This window comes from Rissa tridactyla, chromosome 1 (assembly GCF_028500815.1).
Source record: "Rissa tridactyla isolate bRisTri1 chromosome 1, bRisTri1.patW.cur.20221130, whole genome shotgun sequence".
Classification (NCBI taxonomy): domain Eukaryota; kingdom Metazoa; phylum Chordata; class Aves; order Charadriiformes; family Laridae; genus Rissa; species Rissa tridactyla.
In genome coordinates, this window is record NC_071466.1 from 179,299,216 (window position 1) to 179,325,842 (window position 26,627).

Below are 26,627 nucleotides of genomic sequence, written 5' to 3' on the forward strand. Positions count from 1 at the left end.
CCACGAGTGCCCAGGAGGACCCCTGCTCCAGAAGCGCCGTCGTTGCCCTGCTCCGGACGGTGCTGAGGGAAGCTGCCATTGACACTCTTGTGGTGATACACTCTCTGACACTCCGCCACCATCCTGCCGCTCACCATCGCTTCACCACCACCCTCCTCCTCCAGGCAGCTCACTTCCCTTCAACAAGATGGCGGCCTTTCCACTCGCCTCCTTTACCAACATGGCGAGTCGAACTCCCATTGGCGCCCGCTCCCCGCCACCGCCCCGCTATTGGCTCAGCCACGGGCTTTCCCCGCCCCCCCGCCGTACACGGCCTCGCCCTCGCCCTCAGCTGCGAACTTCATTACCCAGGATACCCCGCGCTCCTCCCGTGCAGCAACGGACGGGGCGCGATCTCGCGAGAGTTCTGGCGGGGCGGGGCGAGGGGAGGGGAAGCGAGGGGAGGGGAAGCGAGGCACCGCCCTGCGCAGGAAACGAAAGGGCCCGAGCGGCGCTGCCAGCCCGAAACCGTTGGCCTGGGCCCCATGGCGGCCGCGGAGGCGGCGGCCGCGCCCGGGGAGGCGGTGGCGGCACTGGATCCTAGCGGGCTCTCCCCGAAGGAAGAAGGGGAGCTGGAGGACGGCGAGATCAGCGACGATGACAACAACAGCTTCGGGCCCTATGGCGGTGGCGGTGGCTCCGAGCCCGGCGGCGGCCTCGTCAGCAGCAGGCCCTACTCGAGGCGCAGGCCGCCTCCCGGCCTCCGCGGGGACATCTCCCTCTCCTCCTCCGGCCGGCGTTTCCCCCGCTCACGGCACCAGCCCCCGCCGGAGATGGGGCACCTGCACGGCCACGGCGGATATCGGCCCAAGGACTCGTTCCGCTCCCATCCGCCGCCCATGCCGGCGCCGCGGATGCCGTCGGGCTCGCACTCCGAGACGGGCCCCCGGCTCTCTTTCTGGGAGCGCAGCCACAACGCGCTGGACCGATTCCGCTTCCGAGGCCGGCCCTACAGGGGCGGAGGGCGCTGGGGTAGGAGCCGAGGCGGCGGCGGCGATCGGGGAGGCAACCCTCCGGGGAGGCCGCCCGGAGGGGGAGGCGGTGCCGGATTCAGTAGCAGCCAGGGCTGGAGGGAGCCCTCGCCTCGAAAATGTATCCTTGAGACGTGAGAGGGGGCGGAGGCGGGGCGGCCGTGCTGCTGGGGTGGGCCTGGGTGTGTTAGTGCCGGGTTACGTGGCCGAAAGTCCCTGGGAAGGGACGCTTTTTCCTCCCGTTCTGGCACTAGGACTCCCGTCGGGGTAACGGGGAGGGAGGCTCCCCTTCCAGTCCCAAGGGCTGGCCAGGACAGCGGGGCCTGCTTCTCAAGGAGAGGCTGCTGGGAAGCCGCATTAGTGCCGTGACCTGGCTTGCCACCCAGCCGATCAGCCCAATGTAGGGAAAAAGTGTAGCCTGAAACAAAGCCTTAGTCGACTGTGTCCCAGGTGGCTGATTTTCTAGCCTGAAGTGCAAGTATTGTGAAGTAGGGTCAGTCTTTGGTGCGGCAGTTTTAATGCGTATAATTAAAGTGTCACGGTTGTAAAACCAAAACCCGAAGCTTGTTAATTTCCTTTATTGGGCAATGAAGGATCCAGTGTTTTTTCATTTTCGCTTCCAGCTCTTCAGAGGCTGTTACACTTAGTTAAAGCTAACTTTAAAGCTAAACCTAAGTTGAACAGGAACCACAGAATGTGGTTTTTGTGGGAGTTTGGAAAGCTCTATTTCTGTATAAAGCCATACCCAGCATCCCTTGTAGAATGGTCTCTATTGATTGTAGGGATGGTTAGCTGACCTTTTAATAGAGTTCTAATGTTTCCTCCTTTTAGGAGTAGGAACTGCAAAAGTGATGGGAAAAGCTCCTCTCATTTTCCAGGGTTGCTGTAGGGCAGAAAAACCCACACAACTGATGCCCAGTGTAACTAAGGTGCAGCCTGGTACTGAAACTTGATGTAACTGCATTGTTGCCTAACTGAAAATGTAGACAAGTGTAAAAAAACACTGAGTGAGAGAACTAGTGGTTAAAACCTATTCTCCAGGATCTTATAGTGTTTTATTGTCCTCTGTACCAATAGTCAAAGGATGTGCATTGTTTGCTTGACTCTGCTGGTTGATCCCAGGAACAGGAATTTTGCTACTGGTGCCAGGACTTAAGGCTTTGAAAGCTACTCATTGGATCCTTGTGTTATTTTAGATACAAGATTATCTATCCATGTCATTAATCATTTTTTTTTGTGTCAATGGGATATGTAAACTGGTGATAAAAAGATGCTTTTATTTAATCTCATGTGGTAAAGGTACAACATTACTGAAGCCTTTATAAGAAGTCTTCTTTAAAGGGTCTTATCTTGAGATGCAGTGAGGGAAGATGTGATTTGCCCAAGGTCGCACAGTAAGACGGTTCTAGTGTCTTACCATTTAAGCCTAGTCTTTTAATTTGCAGTGTTGCTCTTGAGTACCACAAGATGGTTACTTTCTGTGTAATGGGTAATTTATTTGCAGGGCAAATGTGCTGATCGTCATAAACAGACCTTGCAGTGCTTGTTATTACTGATACACAGTCTCCTCTCTTTTAATTAAAAAAGTGTTCAGAAAGTGGTAATTCTATTTTCAAACTGTGAGCTGACAGGCCCGACGCAGGAACAACCACAAAACCACAGATGAGATGCAAAGAGTACATTTATTTTCGTTAACCTTGCAAACTGAGGCGTCTCTGAAGTAGCACCTGGGCAGAGGCACACAAATGGGAATGCAGGCACCATGCAGCTCGATCCTTGCTAGAGAATTTTTGAACGTGTTGCTTTTGCCTATATATCGGGGATTCACACAGGCGTACTTTACCACTGTGCTTTGATCTTTCCCACAGCAGGGCAGGAATCTCAAGCATGTTTGATAGGGTGCCTCTGAGTCTGTCACAGGTCTGTGTTATCTAAACACAGATGTTCTACTTGTCAAGCACATGAGACTAAGCAATGATTAGTATGATATAATGTGTTTTTCTGCATCTCAGCTGCAGGTCACTTAAGTGTGTTAATAACCCTCCTTGCTGACCTTTCCTTATTTTCCCCATAAAACCAAAAGCAGAAAAATAGGAAGTTGGGCTTCTGTTATTTTTCTTTAATGTTTTAAGTGTCTGTTAAGAGATACGTCTTTTTTTTTTTTTTTTTATCCTTGGAATTAGTACTTTGCACAATGCTCTGTAGAAGTAAGCATATGTATAAATGAAGTAGACGGCACAGTGGAGCACTATAAGAATTCTTGTTACTTCTCTTTGGGTATTAGCCCTTAATAGGCTTTTCTCTTTTAATTCCTAGCAACTTTAACATGAAGCTGTTGGATAGTCATTCTGCAGAAATTCTTGCATGGAGAATTGTGGAATTTTGAGACTGAAATATGGGACCAAAATGTGACTTTCTCTTTCCATTGAATTCTGAACTCTTCGCAGTGTACTCTTTTTTTTTTTTTTTTTTTTTTTTTTTTTTTTTTTCTTCTAACCCCCCAGTTTCTTTAGTTCGTCTCTTTTTGGTTGTAGGATGAAGTTTCTCTTGCATTGATTGAAGAGTAGCTGTTGTTTTTAATGTACATGTGCCTGTCTGCTTTTCATAGCATACCACGTAGTCTTGCGTTCTCTCTGTAGAGCCACATATAAAAAAAAATTTCTACATAAGTGAAACACAGAATTTCTGATTAATACTGTTGTGGGAGCTCTAGCAATTGCATTATCCTGAGCACCAAAAACATCTCAAAGCTTTGTCTTGTTACCCAACTCTAGATGACTCCAGAAGCTGTTGAAGTATTTCAGTATTAAAGAATAGTTAGACTTATTTTTATAAGTGATGTTAAATCACTTAATTAACTTCAGATGTTCCTGTGACTCACAAAATCACTAATGTAGTTGTCTTTTTGGAAGTAGAAATGTGTTGGAAGTGAGTATGGCAAATATGCTTAGTACATAATTTGGCGTTATACTGCACACAGCTCTGAATATTTTCAGCATATTTATGTTTGTTTGCTTACCTTCCAGACTTTATGTAGCTCATCTTTACTAGCTTCTGCTTTTTGTGCTGAGGCTTAAGAAAGCATTGTATAGCAAAACATTTCCTGATATTACAGAAGTTGGTTTTGTGGGATATGTACCAAGATTCTTCATACTTACTTTAGAAGTTAGCATAACGAAACATCCAAGTTGTTGATGCATGATGTGAGCAGAAGACAAATATAAAGTTATATTCCTCTGGATTCAGTATGTCTGTATTCAGAGGACACCTATTTTAGTTTTACTTCGTTTATTGTTTTAACAGATGACGTTGATGAAAAAGCATTTCATGTAACTGGGTGTGAGTCAGCTGTTATCACAGCAGGGTTGATACTGAAAAGTCGAATGAGTCAAACCTGACTTGGTATCCTAAAAGACTTATCCCCGAGCATGATTATTTTACAGGATAGTTTAGTTTTCCAAGTGTCAGGTTAAGGTACGAGAAAGTGAACCTCCAATAGCAAGAACTTTTATTCTGGATACAGTTGCCTAAGAATATTTCCGTTGCCTGCCTTGGGCAACATGTTGTCGAGAAAGTGTATCCCTCGGGCATACATAGACAACCTTTTCTGAGTAATTAGTAATTCCCAATCCGTTTAGCATTTTTTTTTAAAAATTTTGATTGCAAGACTTTAGCCACTTTTTTTTATTCCCTTCAGTTGTTGATTGTTCATTTGTTGAGCTACGATTACTGCAGTGTGTAATTGTGCTGTGACTAGACTTAGCGTTTTATGAAAGGATAAAATAAGTGAGAACTAATTTAACCTGTCTTTTTCAGAATGTCAGATGGGGAGTGAATACTTGAGTTATGAACTTTGGAAGTCTGACTTACTCTTTGTGATAGGAAACCTTCTCAGCATTACAGCTGTTATTTCTGGGAGGATGGTGTGAGGAAAAGACAAGACTTCTTGGCAATTCATGAAATTCTTGTCATAAGTAGGATATTTTAAATAGTGGGTTTGAGAAAATGTTTATTTAAGCTGTCAATATGTAATAATGGATATATTTTTTTGTATGCTGCTTGTATTTATAAGGGATACTTTTCAAGCTAGCCTTAAGTTAAAATTAAAATAAAATGTATGGGAATGATCTTAAGTTCTGTTTGTCATAATTCAGTCTTCAGTGATAATATTGCCACTGTTTTAAGGTTATACATGTTCTTGTCTTAGTTTTCTTGACCAGTAATTCAGCCAAAACTTTTGGAAGGTCCCCATCTAGAAAGCAGAACTACTCTTCTAAAAATGAAAACTCAGTGGAAGAAAGCTTTGAGGATCTGCTCTTGAAGTATAAGCAGATACAATTAGAGCTTGAACACATTAATAAAGATGAAAGACTGGCTTTGAGCAACAGGGAAGAAAGCGAACAACAAGATGATGATAAAGCAGTGGACACTGAGGACCAAATAACTGTAGAAAATGACAGTATTACAACAGATGCTATAAAAGAAGTATCTCCTGAGGAGAAAAATCCGGTTATAGCCTTTCAGGCATTTGAACTGAAACCTCTCAGACAAAAACTGCCTACTCCAGCTGAGAGGAGCAGATTAAAAAAAGGCAAAGAAGGAGCGAAACAGTCATCGCAAAAGTCTGAAGTCGCAGAATCTGGCCAAGGTAAAATTTTGTAAAGTTGTTCTAGCTTGTAAAGTTATTCTTGCTTCCTGTTATCTATCGTATTTATTAGACGTTGGGGAAATTTTTACTTTAATTAAAATACTAATTTTAATTGAAATGTTAAACATTTTAAGTTATAGATTTAATGTACTTAATTCCTGTTTTGTGTAATTCTTTGAATTACATAAACATGCATGGAAGCGTGTTTTTTTCGCTTTTGTTTTTAACTAATGTGTTTTCTTAGACTAACTGATAGTTTGGCAAAAAGCACGAGGACAGGTCTTGAAGGTTTTAATTACTGTTCACAGTAGAAATCATTGGCTTTGACTTAAATTTTTCTCATTTTCCCTTGTTCCTTTTTGCAGAAGCAAAATGTGATTTATTCTTTTTTTTTTTTTAGCTGAAAAGATAACATTTGGAGACATTTTTTTTGCATTTCATCTTCGTTACGTATTTTCTTCAGTGTAACAAGCCCGTATGAGATTTTCACCAGAATTATTTTGGTCATAATTGCTATTCAGGAATAGTGAAGAAATAGAAAGGATTTGTAGAAGAAATGTAGCCAAAGGGTAGAGTAAGTGTCTTGCCCAGATAGTTCTGGACTGCAGGCCAAAGAGGATAATTGCACAGATGCACGAACCAGTCAGTGAGAAACAAGTTACTGAGTCCAGCTGACCTGTAGTGAAAGTCCTTGAGATTACTTTTAAGTCTGCAGTAAAATAAGGCAGCTAGTTTAAATTTCCTATTCTGAGGCTTCATCTAGTTCTAATAAGTGTTCACTGTGGTTGAGGGTGTGCTTGTGGATATCACTTGTCATCTCATGTTAGCTAATTTGTCAGTGTGAGGAAACTATCAATTTGAGTGGGAAGAGACTGATTAGTAAGTGGATGGATTAAGAACACAGGTGAGTAATTAGTAGGAATATTAAGAAAGGTAGGACTAGAACACTGAAAGTCAGAATGATATGTACGTAACTTCAGGATGAGAATTTAGAAGACAAAGCCTATAAAAAGAAATCGGAAGAGAAAACTGATAATTGGTAGCCAAATCACCTAATTCTAAGTATTTTTTCCCATAATAAAAAAAGGCTCTGGTATTCTTTAAGAGGTAGTGTAGTTTTTAATGGGAGACGTAAGGAAAAACCACAGATCTTGACTATAGAAGAAAAAAACAGTACTGTGCAAGAAGACAGCATAGCAAGGCAGGAGTAAAAGAGATATTTAAAAAGCAAAACAGTCTCAAAAAAAATCCAACTTCAAAACTGAGAAGCACTAATGTTGAAAATACAGTTCATATGATAGTGAAAATAGATTCTATAGCATGGACGTTAAGAGCATCTTAATTTTTGCACACCACTCAGTGTAAGACACAAAAATGATCTGAAAGCAGACAGATTATGTATGAGGGTAACTGTTTGCGACAATGTAATACAGGCTTCTGAAGTAAAAAACCCAGCTGATTTCAGTTATTGTGGATTCATGTGTATCAAGTGAATGTATACTACTTGGTTATGCATATATTAGGAAATGAGAAAACTTGTTTTCCCATTGTATTTATTTTTAAATGGTGTACTGGATGCTCTCTAGACCTGTTCAGGGTGAAGAACTTGTCTTAAAACTCAGGGAAGTTTGTGTCTCCAGAATTCATTCTCTGTGGTTCAGCTGCTCTGACAGAGGCTTTCCTTCCCTTCTTGCCCATTAGTCTGTTTTGCCTCTGTTGTCCTCTTGTTTGAAAGAGCGTTTTAGTTGTGTAGTATGTCCCTGCATGTGTCTGTCTGCATCACAGAAACTACTGTACCAGCTGTGTCTCCCTACTTCCATTCTGTGGACTGAATGGTTAGGATCGTTGCTTAGTGTAATAACTCTTTTGAATTTTCTTTTATAATATGTATGGGTATTAGATGTTATTTTTCTTCCTCTTGTATGTGTGCTTTTAAAAAATAGATGCATGTGCAAAAAGGAAGACCTTCAGCATTTGCTACATACCATTTTTCTTTAGCTGTAAGGTCTTGGTATATTTTAAACAGTGCTTTTTTGAATGTGACTCTGTAAAAAGCTAGGAAGACTAAAAGCTGTATGGAATGCAAAATTTTTTTCTGCCAATTTGAATTGTGGGAAGGAATCCCTTTTTGAAGAAAGCAAAAATATTTTAATAGCTATTAGCTATAATAATTATATTATTTAATAGTATATGATATACAGCATGTATATTCTATATAAAATAGAATATGTTAATGTATATATACACTATGTAATAATCAGATGGATATATGGCTTTTGGGCAGTCTAGCAAATTAATATCTCAACATCTTAATGTTTATCAGGAAAGCATTACTATTTGTTATTCATTTCCATAGAATAACTCTTTTCTATTTTCCTTTGGCATGAAATAGAGCAAGTGTGTTCTTACTGCAGCTTTTGGGCTTTATATTTAATTCTGCAAAAGACTAACCAGTTACTCAAAATAGCTTCCAGTGGAATCTGAGATGCTTAGGACAGCAGCTGATATGAGATGGGAGCATAAAACAGATGGCAAGAAGTCATCTTTTCCCCTTGTCTCCAGATCTGTTTTTCTCTGTTTCTTGGGGCAGTACGTGTCAACCTTAAGACCGACAATTACCAAAAAATGACAAATCTTGCCTTAGGCTTATGGCGTAATGATGATGCGGATTTCATCAGACATGGCAAGTTTATATTAATGTTTGTTAATGTGCTTTTATACATACAACTGCTATTGTGTTTTACACTGTATACCAATGGTACTGGTAAAATATGTCTGTATGGATTAAATTCTGCACATAATTTTAATGTAGCTCTGTCTCATGGGAAACAGCTTGTTCAAAAATACGGTATTTTTCTTTTGGAAGGTGCAGAGGACAAAGAACAAACATCAGTGCGAAAGCTTAGCAGTTCAGATGTTACATCTGAAAAGGTAAGAAGGTATTTCTCCGTAGATGAGGCATAATTGCATTATGATACTCTGATGGCTTTTTCCAAATTGCAGTCCAGAAGTGTTTCAGTAATAGAAACAGTCCGTTCTTAAGGAATGACACTAGTGCAGTAGGATTTTTTTTAAGCTTTCTCCTGGTAAAAAATTTGGGACAGACTTCAAAAGACTTTTTAAAAAAAGATTTAGTTATTAAATGGTGTTTCTTGACTTTTTGTCTTATCCTTTCTTCTCTTTTCTTCTCAAGAAGCTGCTTGATGATGAGGAGGAGATGTCTGAATTGCAACTTAGGCTTCTTGCACTTCAGTCTGCCAGTAAAAAATGGCAGCAAAAAGAGCAACAGGTGATGAAGGAAAGCAAGGAAAAGTTAAAAACGAAAAGTGTAACACAGAAAGTCAAAGCCAATACAAAAGCCCACTCAACAAAAAAAACTAGTGCTACAGGTAATAAGTTTAATACTACTGAAATGGCTACAAATGGCATGACCTCTAAAATAAAAAACATAGTATGTTAAGTGAAGCATTGGGCAATGAGCCTTTAATGCTTCTAAAACCCCATACATCTACTCAAAGCGCTTGAAGAATCTAAGATTGGGGGAACTATTTAGGTAAGGTGGAGTTAATAATTTTTTTTTATTTATTTAAAGCCAAGCAAGCTTTGAGGAAACAACAGACAAAGACATCAAAGAAGATGCAGCAGCAAAAGGAACAAGACAGGCGTCAGAAAGAGGAAGACCTGAGGAAACAAGAAGAGGAGGAGGAGAGAAGAAAGAGAGAAGAAGAAATCAGAAAAATTAGGGACCTCTCAAATCAAGAAGAGCAGTACAATCGATTTATGAAGCTAGTTGGAGGAAAGAGGAGATCAAGAAGCAGGGTAACAAATTTATTATATATGTTGGTCAGGTGTTACATTTGTGATTCATGAGTAATTTCTGTCTTTATGTCCCTCCTGGTTCTATGTGCCTTCTAACCTGCCCCTCCTTTAAAAAAAAAAAAAAAAAAAAAAAAACAAACAAAAAAAAAAAAGAGAAAAGCTCAAAGTATTTCAGTGTTTAGAGTGTTTTAATCCCATGCTGGACAGACATTCCCTTTGGGTTTGGTAACATCGGTTTTGTACGAGTTGTACATTTGCAAGTTGGTGGAAGAGCATTTTTCTCCGAAAGATTTTTGAATGTCGTGATCAAAGAGTAGTCTGTAATCTAACACAAAACAGTCAATCAAATTTCCTTGGCTTTGTTCTCTTAGATTGCAGTTTTGTCTCCACGTTTTCAAAGTTTTTGGGTCTATATAACTTCAGTGGCCTCTCCTTTCAAAATGTTTTCTGAGGCTTGGTTTCTTTCTAGTATTTGTTTAATTTGTCAAGGTGAAAAATATGCCGAGAAGCGAAAGATAATTGCTTCAGCCTCATCATAGGATGATGGAATTGTGTCAGATTTATGAAGGAACAGAGTTTCTGCAGGAGTTGTCATGCTGCACTTGTAGGCTGTCTTCATTCTGTCATCTTGAGATTAGCAAAAGGCACTTGAATCACTAATGTTGTGTCTCTAAAACATTGGTACCTTACAGAAAAGAAATTCAGCGTTTCTTCAGCATTAATTCTTTCATCATGGAAGTACAAGCTGCTGCAGCTAGGTGCTTCAAGGGCTTGGAGCTACTGATGCTGTAATGAGAAATGAAATTGCAACTAAGGGAATTGGGACTCCCTATTTGAGGTCATGTTATAGAAGAGTCCCATTTATAACAATAAATGTGGAGAACAGTGGAAAATTGAGGCTAAAAGTGTTCTAATTGTAAACAATAGAAATTCTAAAAGCTACTAAAATGTCTGCTGTATGCACCTGAAAGATATGCATTGGGCAGTCTAAGAAGTCATACCTACCTGTTCTGCATATTTTCACTGTTCACTGAACATGGGTTGGCACCCATGCAGTGTTAGGCATTCTTTGAACAATCTGATTTGTTAATTGACAGTCTCTGGGCATGTGGCCCCTTCTGGGACAATAAAAGGATTCTCTACCCAAGACATCAGTCTTAGAACAATCAGAACATGTTTTACCTAAACACACAACCTTTGTCATACTGAAGATGATTCTCATGCAATCTTGTATTGTTTCTAACAAGGGTAGTTCAAGCACTCTTAGTAACTGCCATGGCAGATTAACAGAAATAATAAAGCATTTAATTCTCTTTCCCTGTTTCAGAAATAGAACCATAGCACTTTCCCAGATACATAATAACCTAATAGGTATTTAAAAATTGCTTCTGTGTTATCATGATACCACCTCCCCCTCCCTGAAAAGGTGTAGTTTTAAAACTGCCTGTTAATTTGTCATGTCACTACCTGCTATGGATTTGATTAAAAAGTAACCTTCAGTTTGCTCTTTTTGTACAAGCCAAGTAAATGCATTTATAAAGCCATTAGAAGACAAAATTGTAAGTGCCTGTTTCTAAAATTTACTTTTAATTGGTTTGCTCTAAAAGAATAACATATAGCTAAATAAAATACACTTATTTGTGTCTCTAGTCTTCAGATACGGACTTGAGATGGTCTTTGGATAAGCCGTCTACAGATAGTGCAGGAGGCATATATCAGTATGATAATTATGATGAAGTTGCTATGGATACAGATAGTGAAACTAACTCTCCAGGTAAGACTTATTTTCAGTTTTCTTATATGGTGAGTCGTAATAAGAGTTAAAAAGTAGGAAATGGGCTATCATTTTAGAAGGAAAGTCATTCTTTCGGGATGTGGCAGTTTGGAACTAACATTTTAAGGTGGGCTAATTCTATCTTGTTTTAATGCTGACTCTTTCCTCTCATCTCTGCTGTAATGGCATTTTGAAGGTCCTCAAGGTTATACTGTTCTCATTGCAGTACTGTAGAGTTTATTCTTTTACATTCCCAAGCAATACAAAGTAAGGGCCCCAGGGAATTGACTGGATAGACAGCAACTTTGCAAAAAAGGGCCTGTGGCTCCCAATGGACGTTAAGTCATATGTGAGTCAGCAGCGTGGCTTTCGATGATAAAGGCAAACTGCAGCCTTTAAAGATAGTGATGTACTAGAAGGAATCTAGCAAATGACCTTTTTGATTAAGGGAAACTATCAGGCTTGTTTTTCATAAAGTTCATTGGGGACTGGAGCTCTTGATTTATGGAAAGAGACTGGGAGAGCTGTTTGCATTGAGAAGAGGCGGCTAAGGAAAGCTTTTGCTGCTGTCTTCAACCACCTAGTCAGCAGTTACAGAGAGGACAGAGCTAAACTCTTCTGCGGAGTGTGTGACAGAAGGACAAGGGGCGACACTTAAATTGTAACAAAATAAATTCTGGTTGGATATAAGGGAAAAGTTTCACAGGGGATGGTCAGATGCTAGAACAGGTTAACTGGAAATGTTGTGGAATCTCCATCCTCAAATATACTTTGACTGGACAAGGACCTTAGCAAGCTGACTTTGGGGGCTGCCCTGCTTTGAGCACCTGTGCTGGGGCAAATGCCTTCCAGAGATCTCTTCCGGCCTAAATAATTTAATGACTGAGTTGAGGTGCATTTTAAGGTATTCAGGTTTCTTTGTTCCATCTCAACATGTGGAGTGTTGAGAAAGCTTCATCAAGTATATTACTTTATTGGCCACTTTTATTCTCTTGCTTTTCATCTTCCATCTCTCTTTTTTTTTCCCCTCCTTTCTTGTCAGGCTTCCTTATGTGTTAGTTTGCTAAAATACTGCACCTGCTGTTTTGGATGTGTAAGCTACATGAATATTCTCTTCATGAAGCATCTCAAGCTTTAGTTTTATGTTTCAGAATTCACTATGAGCTCTGCATTTGGTCTGCTTCTGTCCCAACTTGTATTGCATTTTTGGTAGCCACTAATCAGGAGGCTCTCTGAGATACCTAGTTGAAGATAAATTCTTGCAAATTAAATCAAATATGAGGTCTGAATCATTACCTTAGTAGTACTGTGTGGCTGTACTTGCATTTTGTATGTAAAATAGAAGAAGGACAGATAACTACTCTATTTATATACATATATGTAAAAAATAAATGCACTATACAGTGTCTGATGTTACCTTTCAAATTGGCACATAGCAAAAATATATCTCCTCCTTCTGCTGTGTTAAATCAGTTGAAGTATCAGCATGAGTTGGTGTTCAGTAATTACCTGCCACGTTTCTTATGCTCGATAACTTTTTTTTAACTACAGCGTCTTCTCCAGTGCAGCCTCCTTTCTTTGAGTGTCCAATAGGATATTTCCCACCTCCAGTTCCACCAATTTCCTTGCCACTGCCACCTCCAATTCCAGTAAGTAACCTTGAAAGAAGTGTACGCTTCAAAATGTTGGTAATTCTTATTTCTAATGCTAAAGTTAGGATTAAACTTAGATTCTGTTTTTGATGCAATTCTGTTTGGTGATTCCCTTGAACTATCTGATAGACTTGTGGTTGTTTTTTAAAAAACTTTTATTTCAGCTATTTTTTTGCTGATCCAATTCCGGTTTAATGGAAGGTCTCCCTATTGAATCAAAATTTTCCCTTCACTTAGAGTTATGCTGTTTCATAACAAAACAAAAATTGTCTGAAGCACATGAGGAAAAATAATGAATTGGAATTGTTAGTGCAAGGCAACTTTCCCTCTTATTTCTAGGCCATGTACGTAGATATGCTTATCCTCTGACTTGTTACCTGGTGGGGGGGAAGCACAAAAATGTAGCTCATCAGTCCTTCCTTCGAACTTTGTGCATTTTGACTATATGCTGTCTGTCTGCTCACTTAAGAGTCCGCATGGAAATTGAATTTGTTTAGTTTTTTCCCCACCACTTTTCTTCACTGTGTGATTCTTACCCTTCTTAGTAAAGCAGTAGAAAGTTGCCATTCCCTGTCATGACAGCTTCTGGATTTTTTGACTAAAGGAAATTGTCATTTTGTTATTCAAGACAAATTCATAAAACTGTTTAAGGACTGTTTTTTCAAGCAGTGTGAACCTATCTGGTCAGCCATACTTCTGTAGCTAGACTATCTGTGGTTCTGAATTCTCATTTATGTTTAGTTTGTATATATGTACTACTTGACTATCCAAATGGAACCTTGTTGTTTTCCATTATCTTCTTTGAGAATTGCTCACTGTTTAGTAACAGCGTTTGACAGTGGTCTGAATCCACTGCAGTTTGAATTAGTTTTAAATCATGAATTAATTTAGGACTCAACCTCTGTTAAATGATCACAAAGTAGTAGTAATTTTCAAGTTTCAAACCCTTGTTTTCTGTTTTATCTCAGCCTGTACCATCTTTGAGCCAACTTTATGTGGAGGGTATTTCTTGTGTTTCTCTTGAGCCGCCTCCACCTCTTCCACCTCTTCCCCCTGAAGAGCCTGAACAGCCACCAAAACCTCCATTTGCAGATGAGGAAGAGGAAGAGGAGATGCTCTTAAGAGAAGAATTACTCAAGTCTCTAGCCAACAAACGAGCTTTCAGATCTGAGGTACTGTATTGGTTTTTGAATGTAAACCTCTAGATGGCAATCTTGACCAAAACTTAAATATGACCTGCTAAGTGAGGATTACAGGCTTTCTCATGCTGCCTTTCTGATGACTTAAAAAAAAAAAACAAATTCTGAATTTTCATCACCCTCTACTCCTCCTCCCCACCCCAAAGAAACCAAAACAAAACCCACCCCAGAACATCCTTTAAATCGTAAATCACAGCTTGTCTTTTATTTCTGAAAGAAGTATGAAACTAAAAGTTTCATGTGTTCAGGGGAATGGGGATTTTATTTTCTGCAAAAGATGTTTGTTATTTATCAGGTATCAGTTAGAAAACAAGACACCTTTGTTTCAAGCTTCTAGCAAAAGGAGTTAGGAGAGGTTAACTGTTCTGGTTTTTATTGTTTTGGGTTTTTTTGAGTGAGAAGCAAAATCTGTGGTTTTGAAAAATTGGATTGTTTTTGACCTCATTAAAAGGTCCCAGATCTTGTGCTGCTGACCTATGAATAACTCATATTCTTCTGTGATTTTTTTTTTATAATATTGCAGAATTGCATTGTCTAATGTGTTTGGATAGTCTGCCTAAATTACAATTCCAAGTCATGTATGGAACAATCTCATTTATGCTTATGTCTTTTAAAATAGCTGTGTATAGTGTGTATTTTTATGACTGTATTTTTTTTTTTGTTAGGAAACCTCAAGTAACAGTGGTCCACCTTCCCCTCCTGTTCCAGATAATTTGCAGTCTGTGCCAAGAAGCAATCTGTCCGCTGTCAGTATTAATACTGTGTCACAGCCACGGGTACAAAACACAAAGTTTGTTAGAGTACCGAGGCCTCCACGAGCAGTGATCACAGTAAGGAAATATTGGTGCTTTCTGTTAATAAGACTATGAGTTGAAGTTGTCCTCAGTTCAAGTGAACAGCAAAAAGACTTAAGGTTTTTTAGTGAGACAGCAGAGAATGGTGGAGTTCCAATTAAACATCTGAATTATTAGTAACTTCAAAAATCCACGTGCTGTTCTGGAAAGAATTTGACACTGAAACAAGAATTTACAGCTTAAGAGAGCATCAAAACATGCCAGCACTCATCTGAACTAAAAGAAACTGTAAATGTAGTTCGATTAATTTATTTTCCAGATTAGCACAGACTACAGGGTGCTGTTCAATGGTAGCTGAGCCAATCTAATCAGTTTGTTGCCAAAAAAGAGGTGATCTTGCTCTTTCTCCTGCTGCTGGCCAAATGGTGTCTCCCTTTTTTTTTAAACTGGGGTCTGGAGCATCAGTCCTGTTGCTTACCTTAAATATAACGTGCTAAACTGTTTAGAAAACTAACCTGGCGGGGGAAAACAGTACTTTTCCTTCTAGGGGGAGTTGAATTTTTTCAGTGAACAGTGTGTGAGCATGAGAGGTAGCACAAAAGTGGTGGCAGATGGCATGTCTGTGGGAGGGTGTGAGACAGGAGAGAGTATTCTCCTTCAGGCAGCAGCAGACTTCATCACATTAGCTCAAACCATATTCTGTAACTTGACCTTCATTTGAATGGTCATGGGAGCTGTGTGCAGGTAGCATTTGATTTGTGATGTCTGCAGTCTCCTTGGATTGTTGGAAATGTGTTATAAAAACATATTTGCCTGTGTTATGCCAAACTAGAAGCCCATATAGTCTATTGTTCTGTTTATGGGAATGAACACTACATATGGATGGTTTGTGATGATTTTAACACCACATCTTACAGAGCTGGCTTTGTTGTAGCTCTTTCCCATGCAGATTTTCTAATGAATAGTGTGGTTGAGTCCGTACCTCTGCGTTTCTGTCAGTGGATGTTGTTTCTAAAACTTTTTTTAACAAAGTTTGGAGGAATATATAGTATCTTTGAGGCTATTGTATCACTATGAAGTCTAGCTGTAGCTGGCCAACAGCTTGCTTGCCCATGAATACAGACTGTATGATCACTTAGTCACCTGATTCCATAATGGAAAAAAAAGCTTTAGATGGTAGACACCTGTATATTCCATTTTTGGTCATTCTAAGGCCTACTTTCCTTTCTGTAGGAAAATAGTGCTCTTAAGCTTAAGTGGATGTAGGTGTTGGTTTTTTTTTTTTCTATACCAATCTTCATAATCTACTTGAAATTCTAGATATAACTGGAGTAATTGTTCAATTTGGGCATGTTCTATCCTTTCTATAGTTGCTTCACGTTTACTTAGATTTTTAAGGGTTCCTATGCTTAAATACTAAACCTATTCTGAAAAAAACCTTAAATTACCACATATTCTGTTGTCCTGAGACTTCATTAACTGCTGTTGCGTAAATGAGGGAGACCACATGTTACTGGGGAGCTGTTGGTTTGTTTTAGTAACTTGATAAATGTCTCTTATCAACTGTACATTATGTAAGCATTAAGAAAAACTGAAATGTAGTGCCTGTTGCTAATGATGGTTAGCTTAGTTAAAGCTGACAGATTAATACCTTGTATTTGAATCAGCTAGCTTGGCTAGGGCCGTTTTTACAAAAGTGATTATAGAAACAAAGCATTTTGCATTTGTTAATTTTTTAATAGCTAGGGATATAGAATATTTTTACATAAAATAAGTGCATGTATCGCCCAAAAAGTCTCACAGGAGACTAGTCTGAAAAAGACTTATTTGTCTTCTGTGAAAACAATATAAATTACTCCTGTTAGTTTAAGCTTTTAGAAACAACTTGTATTGAATGCTTATGACTCTTTCAGTTTTTGTAGTATTTGGTACTTCTTACTAGAACATAAAAAAAGTGAACTCATGAGAATTTTATTTTGAACTTAACTGATAGTTTTTCTGTGAGCATTTTTGGATATATCCAGAAATTAAAAAAATCACAAATGCAAATTCTTCAGGTTTTGAAATCTAATTTCATAGTTTTGGGGGCTCGGTAGCTTTTGAATGTTTGAGTATGCTGTACCATATTTCAGAAGAGGTTTTCTATTTACAAACCTTGGGATTTCTTCTGTGGAGTTGAGGACCTCTGCATAGTGAAATAGCCTGCAGATACTGGTTTGCTTTTTCAGTGACACCTTGTGACCCTCTTTCAAAGTAGTCATGGACACTCAGGGATCTATTCATCACAGATTGAAAAGAATGTCTTAGAACATCATGGAAAGAGATCTGCCGTTACAGCTGGGGCTGTGGTTCCCCTGCAGTAGAAGTTAAAAGCAGCCTGGTGTCTTTGGTCTTTCAATACCAAGAGCTAGTGATAGGGAAGAGGTGTATCTGGCATCTGAAAATGAGAAGGGTGGGGTGCCTTGCCTGATTAATTTAGGTTTCCATGGAGCTACAATCAGAATATTTGTGAGGAGAGGACCAGTGCCTTGCTTTGTTTTCTTTCACCAATATAAACTGGAATTTCATCTAGTTATGCTATGGTGGTGCCAAAGTGATGTAACTCTAGTACATGCAGGAGTAGTAAATATGATCCTTATTCTAAGAACTGTCCAGAAAGAGAGTATCAGAAACAAACATTAGAAATTGGGTATTTTTCACTCTTTAAAAAGTAGGGGGTGTTGTGGGTTGTGTGCTTTAAAAGACACTTAGAGCTTCGAAGAGGTCCTGTCCTGAGATAAAGGTTAATTGTATAACTGTAATTGTCCAGACCTACACTAGGACATGGGAAGAGCAGTCCTGGAAATGTGAACTAAGTTGCTTCTTTTCAAGCTGTAACTCCAGAGCATTTGAGGTTAATCTAAATTATCTGCTTCTTTCTGCATCTTTCTTTGTGCTGGAACTGGCAGTCATCTGATCTTCAGTGAGCTGTTCCAGTTAGTGATGTTGACAAAAAGTGATGAATCTTTTTTCATATGTTCTTTATGTACTGTTGATGTTCTGCCAATTTAACTGCCTGAGCGGCTCACTGTAAGGTCAGCTAAGTATAACTGTGGGACAAGAGGCATCACAACTGTGTGGCTGAAAGATGAGGGAGTTTTGGTATGTGTGCTGCAGCATTTCTAATGCAGATTTGATTTATTGTTACCTCTCAGTTACTTAAAAAAAATTGCTTGCAAATGGCAGATCATAATTTTCATTACAATTCAAGTAATTCATGAAGTATAGGAGTCAAAGGTTTGAGATTTGTATGACCATGCAGATGTAAATATGCTGCGGATACTTGGGAATATGTTGAAAATGTTGGAGTACCTTTCATGTTACAGTATCAAGAATTGGTATGGTATCTCTGTCTTTTAGTGGAGAAGCACAATATTTTTTTCTCTTTTTTTCTTATAATGTCGAATTGGTGCGCCATGCTAACAAAAAGAGTCAACCTCCTTTTTCTCTTCTAGTAAGTATGTGCTTAGTTGTATCTGTCTCTAGCTTTTCTTCTTGCTGTGAAACTCTTTTAATTCTCCCCACAGCTTCCAAAACACAAATCTGTTGTAGTTACATTAAATGATTCAGATGATAGTGAGTCCGATGGAGAGCCATCTAACTCAACTAACAGTGTATTTGGAGGACTAGAATCTATGATAAAAGAAGCAAGGAGGAATGTTGAGGTAAGCGTTATCAGCATTTAATAGATTTATTTTGTGATGAATTTGCTTTGTATATGGAATTTAAGCTTTAGAATTTGGTCAAGAAGTACTGGATTACATCAGAAACGGGTAAGAGAGAGTACATTACTTCTGACTGGACCATTGCATTGAAATTTGGATTGCACAAGCCTAATTAAAATTATTTTTTGGTTAAGATGGCATCTTGAAGATGGAATTCTGGCTTCATTTTTTCAATTAAAATTCAGTGCATATTTAACTACTAGCAAAAAAGTATTGGCTTAGAAGATGTGGTTAGCCTTGAACAGCTTTAAGTTTGTGCTGAAATGCCTCTTAAAAAATAGTAATTAATAGCTGTATTTTAAATTAGTGTGACTAGCATTAATTTGAACCTCATTGTACAGGCCTCAAAAATCAAAGCCCCTCCAAAATCAGAAAAAGAAAATGATCCAATGAGAACTCCAGAGGCTCTACCAGAAGATAAGAAGATAGAATATAGACTCTTAAAAGAAGAGATTGCCAGGTACAACTGAGTTTCATTGTTAAAGTAAAATGTATATTCTTTGTAGTCCTTTACTAGTCTATTTTTGTAACCAGAAGGGAAATCCAAGTTTGAAAACCTTGCCATTACCTTCGGGTTTTTTCCCCCCCTCAATTTTTAATAAGACAACATAGAAGTCTGAAGAAAGTCCTTGGGTTTGAACTGACTTACAGTAGTTGATTGCGGTTGTGGAAAGTTCTTTTTCTTTTAACTTGAAATCTTGTCTTGCTACTTTTTTGAAGACTTTAAAGCTATTGTAAGTGCACCGCGAATTTAATATTGAAGCTGAGGAACATCTTTGCTTTTAATCTCTCTGTTTTAGTCGTGAGAAGCAACGCTTAATTAAGTCTGATCCACTGAAGAACAGCTCGTCCCCTGCAAATTCTGATGGTGAAGTTGATGGAATTGGGAGAATAGCAGTAGTGACAAAACAAGTTACAGAAGCAGAAGCGAAGCTTAAGAAAAACAGGTGTGTATTTCACTGTCATGTTATATCTTTTTTGCTTAGGATTAAAATTGTAAATAATCTTCTTAAATGTGTGGCATTAAAGTACAGCAAATGATTGTTTTTCTGCTATCTTGAACTATTCACTCTTGAATTCTATTGCCATACTAAAGGAGTTGTGTTTGGTAACTTCTTTAAGTATGGTTTGTTGTGCTGTTTTCAGCTCTGTTTACATTTAGTGACTAGAACATCATCTGTGCCACCTAATAACTCTGAAAGATCAAAAAATGAGTGTGCTTTTCACTACTCAGTACACTTTGAAGGTAGCATGTTTCAATGCTACCAATGAAGGTAGCATGTTCCCACAGGCTAGGTGTGCTGTTTGAAGCTTTTCCTGTATGCCTCTCCTCTTCTAGCATGCCTCTTGTTTCTCACCCTTCTTCCAAGTTACTGTAGAAAATAAAAGTTCTTGTCATCCTTCTCTGCTTCTGTTGCCACTAGACTATTTCTGCATGGTCTTGTGGACAACCTGGTTCCTGGTCAGACATAAATTGAAGGAGATTCTTCTGCCCTGCCTTTATTCATACCCATCTATCTACATCTTTATCTTGCTTCCTTTAATGCATAGGTCTTATACTTAATTACTCTGATACTGTGCCATAACACTATGGCTTGTAATCTGCTAATATGCGTATGTGCCCTAAGGAAGAATTTGGTTGTTCCTTAACAGAAAGCAAGAACATGTGTGTTTGGGATGTCTTAATGTTAAAAACAGTATTAAAGATATACCATTTGCTTACCTTCTCTTGTTCTCATAACTAGGATGTTTTCATACTGACATGCTGAACTTCAGATACTGAAATCTGCTGTATGTACTACCAATATTTAATGTCCTGTGAATGTTAAGACTACCTGGAGAAACTTAGAATGTTGTTTGTTGATAAATGAAAAAGAGCTGTGTTCTTAAATAACTAAGGTTTCAGAAGAACAGTGATAGGTCTGAGAAACTTCATTTTGGAAAAAAACTTGTTACATTACTTTTCTACTTTTTCTACTCTTAGACTTCTGTTGATGAAGGATGAATCTGTCTTGAAGCATTTGTTGCAACAAGAGGCCAAGAAGAGAGAGAATGTTAGAATTGCTGAAAATAAGATTAACAAGCTGGCTGAACAGCTACAAGCAACAGAGAAGATCTTGAATGCTAATAAGATGTTTCTCAAGAAGCTTCAGGAACAAGTAACTTTAATTTTGAAATGTTTCTGTTTCCTAGAGCTGGAAATCTTGAAATGGGAAGCCTGATTTTTGGAGGCAGTAGGCTTTCTTTGAATTGATTATTAACTAATTCCCATGTCTTTTCTGATGATATTTCATTGTGTGGTCACATCTGAAAATTTGCATCTTACTGTAGTATTTCTTTTTTTTTTTTCTTAGATTCATAAAGTTCAACAACGAGTTACAGTAAAAAAAGCTCTGGCATTAAAATACGGGGAAGAACTTGCTCGAGCAAAAGCAGTAGCAAGTAAGGAAATTGGGAAACGAAAACTGGAGCAAGATCATCTTGGAGTAAGTCTGTTGCATACCTTTGAACCATGCTGTACTTGAAAAGCAGTAGCAATTTTGATTAGCAAATGTAGTTCAAATGGGATTTCAGGAAAATGGGAAAATATTTCAAAAGCACTATAAGAATCTTCCTATTGGTTTCCTATATTTTTGAGAATTCAACAGAAAAACCACTAGGTATTTAAAAAAGAAAACTGTTCAAAGCCTGCATTTATCTACCAGGGATATATTTTTGTGCCAGTAGATAAATAATAAGAGGAGCTATATGCCTGTGAAGGAAATACTTTATAGACATCAGGGATCTTGTTAAAATTACCTATTAAGGATGCTGAAGTGAGGATCTGATCTTCTTGTTTTGAAAAACAAAATATAGAAAAACAAGGCTAAAATATTTTTGTACATTTTTTCTTTGTGTTCTCCCTCACCCCTCCAACACCTCTGTGTATGCTTGTTTTATAGCTCACCTTTTAAATGCAGCCACAACTTTTGTTGAAGCCCTGTACATGATGTAGGCTAATTTTTATTTAAAAACCTGCAAACATGCCAGTTGAGTTGTGGCAAACTCCTTTGTGGTTTTCCTGCTGTTTGTTTGAAATTTTCTAGCAAGAGTTTAAAATATATTTTTATAAACTCTGAATTAAATATCTTGCCCGTATTTCATTTACATCCTGTTGATAGGTCAGTAAATGTGAAAATAAAGGGAACTTTTTTTCTTTTCAGCCAAGCAAAATGTTGAAGTTGGAGAGCTCCCCTGCATCAAGTCCAAAAAAGCATTCAGCAGAATTGATTGCACTAGAGAAAAAACGACTACAGCAACTGGAGTATGAATATGCTCTGAAGATTCAGAAACTGAAGGAGGCCCGTGCACTCCAAACCAAGGAACAATCAAATATTGCACCTCAGGCAGAAGAGGAGTCTGAATTTGCTTTACCTCAGCCATCACTTCATGATCTTACACAGGATAAGCTGTCTTTGGACAGTGAAGAAAACTACTTTGATGATGAAGTTCTGTCTAATTCAAACCGAGAACGAAGGAGGTCTTTCAGAGAATCTAATTCTTTCACTAAACCAAATCTTAAACACATGGACACTCCGAAACAAGAAACTAAAAACAAACTTTCTAAAAAGGCGTCAGAGGAGCCTGAGCTGTTCCTTGGGTTGAATGTTGATGAACTGAAAAAGCTTTATGCTAAAGCTGACAGCTTGAAAGAGCTCCTAGTGAAAAGTGCTTCCTTTATAGTACCTAAGGAAGATCTGTTGTGTGGTCAGGTAAATGCTTTAAAACTAAATATGAAGGTTTTCTTTATTAGGTGGTATTGCACTTGCTATATAGCTGTTTATCTGTTTCCTAGGAAATTTCAGTGGACATGGATTTTGTTACATCTCAAAACAAACAAACTGAAGTGAAACCATTTCCATTTGGACCCTATCATAGTCCTCTCCTAGTATTTAAATCCTACAGGTATGAAAACTGTAGCAGCTGTTTGACTACTGTGTATATGTGTTCTTGTTCAAGTATTCTTCACTGCTCTTCCGTAATACCCAGGCATGTACAGAAAGACAAATCGCAATGAGAAACTTGACTATCCTGAAACAATTTTGTCTAGTTTAGGGAACCTAAAGATTTAGTTACTTTTTCTGGTATGCCGGAATCCCTTGCTTTTGTGCAGTTTCCTGCTTTTACATTATATTGTGTACTATAGTTTGGTATAACTAAATTAAAAAATAATAGTTAAGCATTTGAAAACAGGATTTTTTCCAGGAAAAAATTAACAGGAGTGTATTTTGCTTATGCAGTCTTCAAACTTGGCTAGGATTTACATTGTGAGAGTCAAGATTGAGCCAATCACCTGTTTTTAGATTCCTGCTCAGTGGAAAGAAGCATGACTACAGTGATGCATCTTGACTTAAAATAGGCACCTGCAAGTGTAATCAATTTGACACATCTGTTTTTTGACTAAAGAGACTTGTTCCTACACATTAACTTTTAGAAAACAAAAGTTTGGAATTTAAACTGGAGCAGTTGAATCCTACCGTATGCTTCAGGCTTTTTATTTCTGTATTCTTAAGTAGCCAAAGATGGAGTATGCATCATAAAGTATTCATTTTATCTTCTAGTAGGTGATGGCTTCAACTCCTTAAGGAGCTAGAAATCCCAAAATTGACATATTCAAACTTCAGCTAAAGATTTAAAACAAGCATTTGTCCGCTCAGCTCAGACTGTTTTTTGTTTGTTTACATGTTCTAAAATCTGATGGGGATTTTTTCATTGTTTTTTTGAGGTTAATCTTCAGTGGTTCTCTTTATACTTCCATTTGACGTTGATCTTACGCTGACCAGAGCATGAGTGCATTTTTTTCTAGAACTGAGCTGAAATTTGATTTCAGTGGTTTGCGTTCTCTACTGGATGATTACTACACTTCCTCTTTTAACATGAATGAAGTTCTGCACCCAAGGGGGAAGAGAATGCTAGAGCAGAATCTGTTTAGATTGAGAAGTACTGTTTTGTTCCCCGCCTCTCCCACTGCTTTTACCTGTCTCTTAACTCACTGGTCAGCAATGCCTTTGGTTTGTAGTAGGGGTTTGGAAATAAAGAGATTTAATACAGAAAATGTGATTTTTTTTTTTTAACTTTTTGTTTAGTAAAACTGATGTCTTACCTTGGAACCTTTGTCAAAATAATTCATTGTTTCGTTTTAGGTTTAGTCCGTATTTTCGAACCAAGGAAAAACTGTACCTCAGTTCAGTAACGTATAGCAATATGATTGAGCCAAAACAGTGTTTCTGCCGTTTTGATTTAACAGGCACATGTAATGATGATGACTGTCAGTGGTGAGTTCTTTCTTAATTTTGTTCATTTAAACTAAACCTCTCTTCTAGATGTCTGACTCAAAGACTGAAATATGCATGATTCTCATTTCTTTAAGAGGTCTGCATTTATGATGCTATGCACAAGTTCTAGAAAAGTTACTTTTAATACCCTATTGCAGATACTTGGTTGGCAGGAAAGCCATGAAGAAAGGAAGCTCTTTAGATGTAAATTTAGAAAAGCAGTATGCATTGTTAAAGAATATTTGACCTTCTGGTTTCCTTGTAATTCAGATGGGACTCCTCTTGCTTCATTGCTTCAGTATAACTTCAGACCATCATGGAACCTCAGGTGGTGGCTGATACTGTTAGGCACAATAGAGAGGTATCATGCTGCTAACGGGGGAAAAAAAGCATATACCAAATATTATGTAATTATGTAAAAAACCAAACAGACAAACTGTTGTAGTAGTGGAATCCTAGTTTTCTGGGAAAATACTGGCTGAGTTTGTTTCTTTGAAGCGTGGTGTTAAATGATATTAAAAATAGTTTGTTAAACAGCGTTGCACAGTCTATTTAAAAAGTTGTTACAAGTATAAGTGGGTATGAATTGGTCAGGAGTAAACTCAATTTGGAAACTTCTAACTACTGGAAAAATATAATAGGAGTGAACTTTATCTCTCTTCTCCCCTTTTCAGTGGCAGGTGGCTTTTTGGATCAGCTTTTAGCTGCTACCATCAAACCATAGTTTGAATCTTTTAAATACAAAGTGATATCTACTTCTTAAAACTACCTTGTTTGAACGAGAAAGTTCTAAATACAGTGTTTTTGTGTTAGTGTGAAACAAGTGTGTAGAGGTTTATTTTAAAGAGTAATGCTTTAGTGAAATAATGAAGACTAGGGTTAAGTTACTGATGCAGGCTTTAGCTTAGAGAGAAGACCCAGATATATTTAGCAGAAATTTCAAAGCAGACTGTAGTGTTTTCTGTGGGTGTCATTTTCTTTATGCCTCACCCTAGTGTGTATCAAAACCAACTTTCTAGTTATAAGCCTCATTAAATTGCTGCTGTGATAAATATATTAATTGCTTATCTGTTTGTTTTAGGCAGCACATGAAAGATTGCACTCTTAGCCGTAAGCAGCTGTTTCAGGATATTCTGTCTTACAACTTAGAACTGATTGGCTGTTCAGAAAAAAGCACTGATGAAGAAATCAGCACTGCCACAGGTTTTTAAGTCTTTTGTTCACTTTTATATCCAAAGATTCATTTCTGAAGGGAATGGCTTTCATAGAAAGCTCTGGGTGCGAGGACTTTGATGTAAAGCAATGTATAAGATACAGCTATACGAAAAAATTGGTTTCTGCAGTTGTCCAATTCAGTCCTTGAAGTGGGTAGTTACCTTGGTGTCTTTACAGAAAGGAAAAGTCATTAATCTGTGGAACACTTCAGTCAAAAAAAAAAAAATATATATATTGCTAGGATTTAGGGGATTGGGGAGTGATGGGCACAGTCTCTCCCCCTCTCCTTCCAGACTTTTTGTAACTACTGGACTGGTCTGTTTCGGCGGAGCTAGAATTTTATAATAATGCTGTTGCCATATAGGCAAGTTGCCGAACAGAACTCTTTCAGTTTTTCATTTCTTTGTTCTAGTATGTTAAATTACTATACCTCTCGAAGCAGTTATATTTTGTGAATTCAGCATAAGTTGTGCTAAATTGCTCTTAAGTTACCTATCCATTTTCATTTATGTGTTTACCTAAGATACAAATATTCTTGTTCCAGAAAAATATGTTGAAAAACTTTTTGGTATAAACAGAGACCGTATGTCAGTGGATCAGATGGCCGTTCTTCTGGCCAGCAACGTCAATGAGAGTAAAAGTCACAGTAAGTAACTTTGGTAGATTAAATACAATATAAACTTTTAAAATTACATAAGTACCTGGATGACTTTTTGTAGACCAAGAATATTTTTTGTTGTTGTTTCTTGGTTTATTTATATCAGTATTATGTATTCAGCTTATGGTACATTAAAGGCAGCAGAGTTTGTTTTAAGGCGGTAATATAGTAGTTTTGGAGTCCAACTTGGAAAAAGTGACTTACGTACTCGAGCGCAATTGATTTTTAAATAAGTAGTGTTGAAACTTATACACTTGTATTGCACTCACAGAATGTTTTTATCTAAAATCTTTATAAGCAAAGAGGACTTAATCTTGAATATAGAAAAGTAAAAGAATTTCTACTACTTTGCTTGTTTACAGCACCTCCGTTTACAACATGGAAAGATAAAAGGAAATGGAGACCGAAGTACTGGAGAAAACCTCTGTTAGATAGTAGCAGCAGTGAAGAGGAACAGTTCGTTGGACCTATTAAATACGGTAAGCTGGATTGTGGCATCCATTAAAAAAAGAGTACTCGGTGCGGGGGGGGAAATACCTACCAGCCTCTTCCCAACACCTAATTTTTAAAGTGGTTCTTAAGAAAATCAGTGCTTTTAATATCTCTCTTAACTTTGTATTTCCTGTATGCAAACTTTATTTTGCATAAACTTTTGGGTAAAGTTTGACCTTAATTTGTTGTATGTAAGGAAAAAAGCTATCTAGTATAATGTGTGACTGGAAGTTGAAGTGGAATTTCTACTTACCTGTTCTTAAAAGGAATGTAAGGAACTGTTTCCC

The 26,627-nt window shown here is 38.0% G+C and overlaps 1 protein-coding gene across 7 annotated transcripts in view; it reads left to right on the plus strand.

Annotated features, from left to right (window-relative positions):
* The first annotated feature begins 444 nt into the window (after window positions 1-444).
* Window positions 445-26,627, plus strand: part of ZFC3H1 (zinc finger C3H1-type containing) — a 43,628-nt gene continuing 17,445 nt past the window's right edge. For 4 of the 7 annotated variants that reach the window (XR_008464465.1, XM_054188449.1, XM_054188455.1 and 1 more), the window contains exons 1-20: window positions 445-1,131; window positions 5,239-5,658; window positions 8,525-8,589; window positions 8,852-9,047; window positions 9,251-9,477; window positions 11,128-11,251; window positions 12,803-12,900; window positions 13,872-14,075; window positions 14,768-14,932; window positions 18,463-18,600; window positions 19,002-19,120; window positions 19,461-19,607; window positions 20,645-20,819; window positions 21,015-21,146; window positions 21,864-22,412; window positions 22,496-22,605; window positions 23,844-23,975; window positions 25,057-25,178; window positions 25,735-25,836; window positions 26,211-26,327. Coding sequence is in view for 6 of the 7 variants with exons in the window: in XM_054188449.1 (XP_054044424.1) it covers window positions 525-1,131; window positions 5,239-5,658; window positions 8,525-8,589; window positions 8,852-9,047; window positions 9,251-9,477; window positions 11,128-11,251; window positions 12,803-12,900; window positions 13,872-14,075; window positions 14,768-14,932; window positions 18,463-18,600; window positions 19,002-19,120; window positions 19,461-19,607; window positions 20,645-20,819; window positions 21,015-21,146; window positions 21,864-22,412; window positions 22,496-22,605; window positions 23,844-23,975; window positions 25,057-25,178; window positions 25,735-25,836; window positions 26,211-26,327 (3,949 nt within the window). In the remaining variant the exon portion in view is untranslated. The remainder of the gene's footprint in view (window positions 1,132-5,238; window positions 5,659-8,524; window positions 8,590-8,851; window positions 9,048-9,250; window positions 9,478-11,127; window positions 11,252-12,802; window positions 12,901-13,871; window positions 14,076-14,767; window positions 14,933-18,462; window positions 18,601-19,001; window positions 19,121-19,460; window positions 19,608-20,644; window positions 20,820-21,014; window positions 21,147-21,863; window positions 22,413-22,495; window positions 22,606-23,843; window positions 23,976-25,056; window positions 25,179-25,734; window positions 25,837-26,210; window positions 26,328-26,627) is intronic. The other 3 variants (XM_054188450.1, XM_054188452.1, XM_054188453.1) reach the window with 3 other exon arrangements.